This window comes from Dreissena polymorpha, chromosome 9 (assembly GCF_020536995.1).
Source record: "Dreissena polymorpha isolate Duluth1 chromosome 9, UMN_Dpol_1.0, whole genome shotgun sequence".
NCBI classification, from domain to species: Eukaryota; Metazoa; Mollusca; class Bivalvia; order Myida; family Dreissenidae; genus Dreissena; species Dreissena polymorpha.
This window is the reverse complement of record NC_068363.1, coordinates 37,128,050-37,139,631: the sequence shown is the minus strand read 5'-3', so window position 1 is coordinate 37,139,631 and position 11,582 is coordinate 37,128,050. Positions and strand designations below refer to the sequence as shown.

Below are 11,582 nucleotides of genomic sequence, written 5' to 3'. Positions count from 1 at the left end.
ACTCTCGAATTATATTTGAGTTGGAAAAAATGATAGGTCCTGAGATAGCAGAGGTATATCAAGCACAGGTAGGTGGCTAGTTTTTAACAATAAACATTCTAGACATTGACATCAACACCATCACTAACAACATCAATGAAGTCCTGCTTTAGGCGGCCGAAGAAGTTCTTGGTATAGCAAGGAGAAATAAAAAGCTGTTGATGATTACAGAGATCATGAACCTATGCTCCAAAATAAAAGATGTGAGACATGATAATCAGAAGCGAGGACTCTATGGCAGGGTGCCAGAAAGCGAAGAAAGGGATGAGAAAGATAAAAGAGGCCAAGGAAGAGTGGGTTGAGGAGCAATCTAACAGCATTGACAAAGAGATGACCGCAGGCAGCATTATGAAGGCCTCCATAATCATCAAGGCCCTCACGAAGATCAGTCAGTCCAAGGACAGTGTTAAAGCAGATGCTGATGGAAACCCAATTACCACAGCTCTTAATAGGTGAACTAAATAATGCAGCGACCTCTATTACTACCCGCTTCGACCAGACCCCTGTCTCATTGAAAACGATTGCAGTGAAAAAACTGATAACGAACGTCCGACTTCACTTATGGCAGAGGTTGAGAATGAAGAACAGTGTTTTAAGGTAGGGAAATCGCCGCGAGTAGACAAAGTCCCTTCTTAGCTGATTAAGGAAGGAGGATATGCAACAACTGCACCAATGACGACACTATGCCAAAAAATCTGGAGGAGAAGAAGTGGCCCAAGGAGCGTACCCAGTCTCTGGCCACTGGTCAACTCCCTACCGATAAAGAACGTTAAGCTTTGCCAGAATTTCCACACCATCAGCCTCATCAGCAATACCAGCAAGTCATGCTACACATCATCCTCAACCGATTGAAAAGTAAGGTCAATGAACTACTGGCGGAAGAGCAGGCTTGATTCAGAGCTGGGTGCAGCACAGTGGAACAGATTTTCAAGTGCAGAATCATCATTGAGAAATACCAAAGTAAACTCATCCACAACTTCATCGGCTTTAAGAAAGATTTCGATTTCGTGTGGCATGATGGCCTATGGCAGATTCGAGGAGGGTTCAACATTGACGAAAGGCTAGTGCACGTCATCCAAGAACTGCATATCTTCTCATTCGACAGATGGGTGACTTTTCAGGACATCAGTAGTCGTCTGTCAGGGATGTTTTCTCTCCTCCGTCCTGTTTTACCTTTTTTTTGAAAAGATAATAAAGAAGACCCCCCAAGACCATCACACCTCCATCTCCATCGGAAGCAGACCCATCACTTACTTGTGATTGCCTTAATAAATCGACTTCATTGATGTCACCAGCAATGAACTCCAAGACCTCTACCACGGTCTCTCTAAAAGAACAGACTCATATGGGATAAAGGTCAGCGCGGAAAAATCGAAGATCTCTTTTCTTATTTTATATTTTGCTCATCATTATACAATACTATTATTTTAAAATATTCCTTATAGTATAGTTGTGTATGTAAATGCATTAATTTGAAACAAGAAATATCTTTTTTTATTTTGACTTTGAATATTAATTAACATGTACGTGTCTAAATAATTACATGTTACACTAAGGTTTTATGTGTGTTTTTATTAAGTTGTAAGTCGCTTATCAAGTGTATGAAATGTTTTTATGTAGTGTATTGCAAAAATAATTATTTATGTATAAAACAGTTCATAAATAAATACATAGTACATATCCCACACTATCACGTTTCCTATGCATTTTCAAGACTTATACATACTGGTATTTGCAAAATTAAAAACACATGCGATATATCCATTATATATATAAATAAACACATACATTCAAACTGCATACATGAGTATATAAATATAAAGTAGACTTACGCAGTTCGATCATATTATATCTGTCCTTACACGTGATATTGTGTATTTAACAATTTATTTTTTATTCACGATTGAAATATATGAGATCTTAGTAATTAGTATTTCATCAAGTTAAATTCAGATATAATTTCAACTCTTAATTTCGCAATACGATCTGGTGCATTTTTGCAACCGATTTTTTTATTAATATACAGGTAAGCAAAAACTCAAGTGTCTTGTCTTTAATAAAAATGCCGTGCTCCGATTCAAACAATTAAAAAAACTCCACAGCCGGACATAAACTGCCACCTAAATACGCAGTTGCGTAAATGATGGCTATATATGCACTAACAACACCAGTGCAGACACATCACCATAACCTGCGAGAAGCTGAAAGAAGTGACAAGCTTCGAATTCTAAGGAGCAACCCTGTCTAAGGATGGCACCAATATCAATTCGAATGCAGGATACTAACCATTGAACAAGGGTATCTGAAGACTGCTTCGCATCTCCTACATGGAAGAAAAGACCAACGAGTACGTCCGGAACAGGAGATTAATTAGCGCATGTTTCCAACAAGAACCCCTCCTGGCAACCGTCAGACAACGAAAGCTTGCTTGTTGTGGACATGTAACCAGTTACGAATCAATGTGCAGGACTGTGCTCTTGGAGACCAGAGACGTAGATGACACTGTTATCTACGTCTCTGAGGAGACGTTACAGGGAGGTCCCCTGTCATCAGAAAAGAAAGATGGACGGACGATGTGAAAAGTGGACGTCCCTATAAATGGATGATGATGAAGATGATGATGATGATGATGATGATGATGATGATGATGATGAGGAGGAGGAGGAGGAGGAGGAGGAGGAGGAGGAGGAGGAGGAGTAGGGGGAGAACGACGACGACGGCGACGACGATGCTGCTGCTGCTGATGATGATTATGATGCTGCTCCTGCTGCTGCTGCTGATGATGATGGAGGCCCATTACGATGAAACAGATACCTACATAATTTATATATGAGCCGCGCTCTGTGAATACCGATCTTAATGTATGTTCGTCACGTGGCGTCCCAGATTAGCATGTGCGGTCCGCAATCAGGAGGAACGACACTTTTCACCTAGACTGGATGTTCATATAGAAGAGACATCCTTTAAACGAAAAATTCCATACAAAGGTAAGTGTAGTCCTTATATTACTTCACAGGCTAATAAGGGGCGACACTTTACGCACATGAATTAAGTCCGCTTTTCCAACTATTTGCCTGGGTGATCTGAATATTAAATTATACCAATTTTAAGACGATATATAGTTGATAGTTAATTTTATTTCATTTCGTCGTTCCTCAGAATGGGACATTTCTATCGCACTGTTAAACATACGACCATTAACTAGAGTTTATTTACTGTAATCAGATTAACACGTATTCTCTTTCTTAGAGTTTGATCTGAATTTCTATGGACACTATGTTGTTACAATGTATTTCAATATTGTTTTGGTTACGAATTCCGATAAATTGTTTTTGCAATAAACAATGATAAAAGCCATAATTGGATCTTGTTTTGTTTTATACTTTCAAAAATATCTGTCAGTATTCACAAATATGTTCGATAACCGATAACAATTTCACGTTTATTCGTTAGTAAGGATTACATCCCCTACTGTATCACAACTAAGGCGAATCTCGGGAACCAGACAGTTTATCCCTTTTCAGTGCGCATGGAAACCGTGACGTCATAAGTAAATTAATGGCCGCTAGCGGCCAATAATCGTCAAAATGAAAGCATTGTGTTACTTAAAACATAAAGCTCGTTAAATCAATCGTTGAAAGGATATTTTGGTGAGGGCATGGACGATGATTCGTTTTGAGCAAAGAAACTTCGGTGAGTTAGAATAATAGTGTATGTGTAATGTGTCATTTAACATAGGATAAGATGAAGATTATAAAATTAAATTAAAACAATAATGTTTACTGTTGAAATACAGTCGCTTGTTTCCGGTTACGTTGGTTCAATAGGTTCATATTTGCACACAAATATTGTTTCACCAAATTCTGTACATGTGCAATGACAAGAAGTATCATGATGTTTAGAACAACCAAAGAGTGCATCATATTGAATATTGTTTTACTTTAAAAATCAGAATGCCAATATACATGTGCTTATTTCTCGAACACCTCATGTAATGCTTCGCACAAATTAAGTGGATATTGTCCAATATCAAAGTAACAATAAATAAATTTGTAGCATGTCTCATTATTTGTAAGGCTTTCTAGTGAATTCCTTTTCTTTTTAACAAAATATTGTTTGGATAAAGTTTCAATGCTATCAGGTTTAGTCTGGATTATTTTTTTTTATAATCATCAAGAGGATTAAATCAAGGCAAAGTCAAATACTGAAATAACTGTGATCCAAACTGCTTTTCAAAATATAGGAAAATAATGGAAACGCAAATGATTATAGTTTATAGTTTATTAAATAAGAATATTATTTTGTAATATACGGTAACCCATAACCTACAACATAATTACTAAGAAAACATTTCATAACACATGTATTTTGAATTTATGATAAATGGCATGACTTAAATTAACTTGAACAAAAAGTGAAAGATGTTCTATTTGAAGTATAGCTGCAGGTTTCTATAACATAAACTCAGCAACTTTTCTAATTTATCACTTTTAGTTTTTATTTTCTCAAAACTGTATACAAGAAAAGAAACAAGAATTACAAAAAAAGAAAAAAGAAAATATATTTTTATCATATAAATTTGTTGTATCTTACTCTTGATATGAATTAAGATTTATTTAAAGATATATGGAAATCCATAATCTGTAACTTGTCAATCATTTTGCACTCCAATTAAAATTGTGTGCGCAAGTTTAATGGGGTCATATAGTTATTTTAACATCATTCTGCTCTTTATTAAAATCGGTCAAAATTTGAATACGTTACCTCAAAGAGCATGAATAAGCTAGTCCAATGATACAAGCAGATACATCTTAAAGCCCTTGTCCACAAATACCTAAAACGAGTTTGCCATAATGGCCCTTATGTGCTAACTGCATTAAAGTGGTAGAGCAATTTTCAAGGATTTTATCTTGTGACCTGCTTTTTTGACTTTATGTGACCCAGTTTAAAATGTAACCAAGAAAAGGGCTAAGACAAAAATGTGTTTTATGTTTCAACATACAATGTCACTGATAGCACAAATAACTGACTAATGGGGTTGTTTACCCTCGGGACTTCGGTAAAAAACCATTGCCCGAGCACACTGCTTAACATGAAACTTTGCTTTAAAAAGGTAAAAAACGGCCATAATATGGACAGCCCAATTTTACTGGGCTGTACCATTTATAAAATAGGATCCTTTGCAGTGTTGATTCGTTGCTTTAATAAAAATCTATTAATTTAAATATAGCTTTACTTATAATTAATTAAAGGCGTTATAAACGCAATACTCCATATAAACAACATAATGACTGTGCCTCACGCTGTTAAAAAAGCGGAGTTACTATTGGATAAAAGGCTAATAAAATGATGGCTCTGATTGGTTAAAATTGCTTACTAAAAAATACAAATAGGTCAATCCGTTTTGAAATGGAAAAATGTGCACAGCGGACGACCTTGACCCTGAGTACAGGATGTAGAATGTAAACAATAAGGATTTTATACAGGAAATATTTAGTTTTATATCCAGTAGGGATAAAGATATACATATTTCATAGTAAAAACACTCGTTTATTAATATTTCGCCCAAACGGGCTTTATCAAAGTTTACAAATACGAATTCACTACATTTTGACTGAGTGTTATCTAGATTGAGTGATAAACATTTCTTCAAGTGTGGTAATAATATTTTTCTAAACTTTGGCCTAGATATTATTCATATAAACATTCTGAATTAGCTTCATCAGGCTTTTGCAAACATCAAACGTTTAGAGTAATAATGAGCTATAAGTGTAAAGATTTGACCTGGTGACCTAGTTTTTGACCCCACTTGACTCAAATTCAAACTCAGATATTGCTTGGACTTGTCAAATGTCCATGCAAATTTGGTTGAATAGCGTTTCCCAGCCAATTTTTTAAGAGTTTGATGCAAGACATCTATTGCATAGATCTCTCTTTTGAACTTTTGAATTCAGGAGTTAGTCAAATTACAACAATAGAACTATCGTGAAGTTTGATATTTTTATGTTAAAACTACCTCAAATAATTGGTTGGAGTTTTGCATTAGTAAATATGTATTGTTTGTTATGTTGGTTTTGCATTTATGTTGAAGACTTTTTACATGTGTTTTACATGTGGCTATAACTTAATTTTTAGCTCGGCTGTTTTCGGAGAAAACCCGAGGTATTGTCATAGCCAGCTCGTCGTCAGCCGTCTGCTTCGTGCTTAAACCTTAACATTGACTCTAAAATCAAAGTGCATCTACCTACAACTTTGCAACTTCATATGTAGCTGCACCTTGATGAGTTCTACACACCACACACATTTTTGGGTCACTAGGTAAAAGGTCAAGGTCACTGTGACCTCTAATATAAAAAAAAAAAGAAATGTTCTAACAAGCTTTCATTTATTCAGAACTGTACCCGCAGCCGAGTGTTGGCACCCGCTATGTGGTGCTCTTGTATGTATACTTGTGGGAAGGTTAAAATGAAACAATTACAATGAAAATATTGCCTCCCCCAAACAGACAAAAATATATCATTGTTCAGGCCCCTTTGGAAATAAGAAATTTACACTGTGTATATAAATACATGATGTGTTTTTTCAATTAGATCTTCAAGGCACCGAAAAGGTCTTTAAGAAAGTGGTGCACTCAGGGCAGAATGCAATACGACTGGTCGACAAGGATGGCGTCCCATTGCGAACACCCAACAACCTCACATTCTCTCGTCTTCACAGCACCTACACCCTTACTCCGCGGGGTGTGCCCACACGCAAGTCCAACCATGCCTACAGTGGTCAGCCTGCGCAGGCCAAGATGCAGACCTTGGTAAGCCTAGTGGACTCTCCCATCCTTCTAAATTGGATCAATTTATTTCCAAAATTAGGGATGTCTAGTATATTTATTTCTATATTTAGAATATTTCTTATAGAAATTCCTTCAAGCAAACAGCGCAGAACCTGATGAGACGAAGCATCATGCGGCGTCTCATCTGGGTCTACGCTGTTTGCCAAGGCCTTTTTTCTAGACGCTATAGGCATAAATGGATTAATTTCAGATTAAGGTATCATTATAAGTTTCCATTCCCTTGAAAAAAAACATGTTGAAGAAGCACAATTCCTAAAAATTTATATTGTTATACCCCACAAACGAAGTTAAGGGGGGTATATAGGAGTGAGCTTGTCTGTCGGTCGGTCAGTCTGTCGGTCGGTCTGTCGGTCGGTCCGTATTAAGTGTCCGCTCTCTAATTCAAGTTGTTTTCATCCGATCTTCACCAAACTTGGTCAGATGTTGTATCTAGATAATGTCTAGGTTATATTCAAATATGGGTCATTCCGGGTCAAAAACTAGGTCACGGGGTCACTTAGTGTGTTTTAAACATTGAGCATGGTGTCCGCTCTCTAATTAAAGTAGTTTTCATCTGAGCTTCCAATACCTTGAAAAAAAACATGTTGAAGAAGCACAATTCATAAAAATTAATATTGTTATACCCCCACAAACGAAGTTTAGGGGGGTGTATAGGAGTGAGCTTGTCTGTCGGTCGGTCTGTCTGTCGGTCAGTATTAAGTGTCCGCTCTCTAATTTAAGTTGTTTTCATCCGATCTTCACCAAACTTGGTCAGATGTTGTATCTAGATGATGTCTAGGTCAAGTTTGAATATGGGTCATGCCGGGTCAAAAACTAGGTCACGGGGTCACTTAGTGCGTTTTAAACATTGAGAATGGTGTCCGCTCTCTAATTAAAGTAGTTTTCATCCGAGCTTCACCAAACTTGGTCAGAAGTTGTATCTAGATGATGTCTAGGCCAAGTTCAAACATGGGTCATGGCAGGTCAAAAACTAGGTCACGGGGTCACTTAGTGCGTTTTAAACATTGAGCATGGTGTCTGCTCTCTAATTCAAGTAGTTTTCATCCGATCTTCACCAAGCTTGGTCAGAAGTTGTATCTAGATGATGTCTAGATCAAGTTTGAATATGGGTTATGCCGGATCAAAAACTAGGTCATTGGGTCATTTAGTGCGTTTTAAACATTCAGCATGTTGTCTGCTCTCTCATTCAAGTAGTTTTCATCCAATATCTCTACCAAACTTGGTCAGAAGTTTAATGATCTCTACGCCAAGTTTGAATATGGGCCATGCTGAGCCAAAAACTAGGTCACGGGGTCACTTAGTGCGTTATTTAACATTTAGCATGATGTCCGCTCTCTAATTCAAGTAGTTTTCATCCGATCTTCACCATATTTGTTCAGAAGTTGTTTCTAGATGACGTGTAGGTCAAGTTCCAACATGGGCCATGCTGGGTCAAAAACTAGGTCATTGGGTCACTTAGTGCGTTTTAAACATTGAGCATGTTGTCAGCTGTTTATTGTGAAGACAACATGCAAAATATTCTGTGTCAATGCGGCATGTGAGGGTATTCGTCACGTCTGTGACAAAGCTCTAGTTTTTTTATAATTAGATGGATAGATACATGATTGCAATTGCCTCACTAATTGCTCAACACAAATTCCATTTTGTGGTTGATAAAAGAATCTTTAATAAATTGATTGCTTGATAAATTGCTTAAATGTGAATTGACAAGTTGAAAAATCATATAATAATTCAATATTTTGCTTCTTATTTTTAATATGTCATCTGTAAATTCCAACATGTCAACATTTTCAAAGGACTTTCAAGGTATTTACCGGTAATAAAGCTTAGTAGTATGCATGTTATCTACAAAATATCATGTTCATAATTTAATGCTTGTATTTTCAGGTCAACAGCCTTGACACTTCATCACAAGAAATGGATTCTTACAATGCATTAAATGGATATGGAAAGAGGTAAGCTTAATCTGTGAAAACATTTACTTTGACCCTTTACATGTCAGATTGGCAATTTGACCAGTTGGAAGTCCATTAGAAATCAAAGTAAATTAATGTACTTTCTTAGTAGATTCAAGTTTTAAATGCTTCATTTCCAATCCTAAGATATTGGTGGGCAGCAAACAGCATAAAACCTGAACAGCCTGCCAGTTCCTAGAACTATGACAGGTATCTACTTGATACTGCAAAACCCATTTCCCCAAGTCAGATATTAACCCATTTATGCCTAGTGGACTCTCCCATCCTTCTAAATTGGATCAATTTATATCCAAATTTAGGGATATCTAGTATATTTTTATGCTCCCCCCAAAAATTTTGGGGGGAGCATATAGTCGCCGCTTCGTCTGTCCGTCCGTGTGTCCGTCCGTGCACAATTTTTGTCCGGTTTATTTCTCAGCAATTAATGACCGGAATTCAATGAAACTTTATGGCAAGCTTCACTACCAAGAGGAGATGCCCATATTATCAGCCGGTTCTGGTCGGATTATTTTTCACAGAGTTATGGCCCTTTGAAATTTTCCATTAACTGTACATATAGTGCAATTCTTGTCCAGGCTATTTCTCAGCAACTAATGACCGGAATTTAATGAAACTTTATGGGAAGCTTCACTACCAAGAGGAGATGTGCATATTATCAGCGGGTTCTGGTCGGATGATTTTTTACAGAGTTATGGCCCTTTGAAATTTTCTATCAAAAAATTCTTGTCCCTCCAACTACTGTGCCCTTAAGATGTTTCATTTTATCTGAATATATAGTGCAATATTGTGACAAATAAAACCTTTGGGGAGCATCACCCGTCTCCGACGGTTTCTTGTTTTCTATATTTAGAATATTTATTACAGAAATTCCTTTAAGCAAACAGCGCAGACCCTGATGAGATGCGGCATCATGCGGTGTCTCATCTGGGTCTACACTGTTTGCCAAGGCCTTTTTTCTAGACGCTAGGCATACAGTACAGCCAACGCGGAACAAACATAATCCGCGGCTACACCACGGACAGAAATTTAGTATGCGGCGGCCGTGTCGAGTGTTCACGCGGCGTATCGCCGAGGCACTCGGCATCGATCAGCGCAGCTACGCCGAGTCTTTTTTAACCTCGCGTACTTTGGCCGAGTAAATCAGCCGCATACGTACGAGGCAGATTGAGTGAAAAGATATCCACCTACATGTACATTTGTGTAGCATAGAAACCTAGATTTACGCTACTTTTATATTTATTATTTTCACGTTTTAATAAGCGATATGGCACGTAATGCGCTTTAACAAATTATCGTTGAATAAAATACGCACATTTTTATTTATGTTAATGTTTCGTTCAATTCTGAAATAAGCTTTATTAAATTTGTAATCCGAAACACGCTTCCGAATTGAAATTCTTTTGCATCATCAACAAATTCAAGTGTCAAATAAACAGTGCTTAAATATCCTTTGTCTCCATAAAAAGCGCGCGAAAATTATGCAGACATGTACAAACTTGCATTGAAAGTTTGGGTGTATTTTGTGTTGTATAAAAACATGTACATCACGTCAGGCGATTTATGCGTGTTTAGTGGGAAAAAACACGATTGGACGTTATTTCATCACATCTTTAAACAGTAACAAATGCCAAAATGTATTTGATATTTAAGAATAATTGTGAATGTGTGTGTGTCACTGTGTCTTGAGCACTTTTATCGTAAATATTTACCGGAATTTGCTTTAAAACTGGAATATACGGGATTATTGGGTAATGATAAGCGATATCAAATGTATAATATAAACAAAAGGAAACTAATTTATATACACATAGTCAAACAATAGTTATAATAAGCTGTTAATTAACAAAACAACAAGTAAGTGTTGGTTATTGATGTGGCTTCAAACTGCTAATTGTCTCAGCTAAAATATAATAGCAAAAACGACAAGCAATTATAAATCCACCACCTGCTGGAGTCTTGACCACTCGTATGTGCCAAAACATAATTACGTGACATTGTTTATATGCTAATACATGTTGTCGTAAAAATTAAACCCAAAACAAATATGTTTGTTGATCGTTTAATATAAAGACAATAATCATACGGTGCAATAAACGCACACAAAGTACTTTAGCCGATTCTAAAAATGACAATGGCAAATGATTATTGGAATTTTATTAATACATGCCCGTGATAATCCTATTTTATTTTATAAATTCGATTTTTTTATTTGCATTCTTTTAAAATAATAATTATTTCTATCCGGATGACAGCAATTTCTTTATAAATGGGAATGCAATCACTAAAAACAAAACAACAGCATGCTTTTTTATTAACTAGTTTATCTATTTTGAATCCGCGCGCATTAAATTAATTATGATTTTAAATATTATTAAAATTGTTCTTTTAAATTTCTTTGACTAATTAATCATTTTAAAAAGATTTTGATTTGAAGATGCACATCGACTCGGCGTCATGTTGCGGCTTGCCTCCGCATGTCTCGGCGGACAGATGCGAAGCTTTGCGGCGAAATGCGACTTGCCGCCTCATACTGACGCGGCTTCAACGGCCGACTCGGCATCGACTCGTTGCGCCTTGCCGCCGCGAATTGCGAAAATATGTTTGTTCCGCGCTGGCTGTACTGTAAATGGGTTAAGTTCATACTAAGTGGTCAAATTTCAAATTTAGCCATAAAACATCTCTTCAGGACTGTAACTTGTCATTCATCATCATTCAATTTT

At 36.7% G+C, this 11,582-nt stretch overlaps 1 protein-coding gene across 3 annotated transcripts in view; it reads left to right on the top strand.

The window, feature by feature from the left end:
• Positions 1–3,544: 3,544 nt before the first annotated feature.
• The window catches only part of LOC127844731 (uncharacterized), a 45,437-nt gene continuing 37,399 nt past the window's right edge, over positions 3,545–11,582 (top strand). For 2 of the 3 annotated variants that reach the window (XM_052375179.1, XM_052375180.1), the window contains exons 1-3: positions 3,545–3,732; positions 6,630–6,847; positions 8,774–8,841. In XM_052375179.1, coding sequence (XP_052231139.1) covers positions 3,705–3,732; positions 6,630–6,847; positions 8,774–8,841 — 314 coding nt within the window. In that variant the 5' untranslated portion in view covers positions 3,545–3,704. The remainder of the gene's footprint in view (positions 3,733–6,629; positions 6,848–8,773; positions 8,842–11,582) is intronic. The other variant, XM_052375177.1, reaches the window with a different exon arrangement.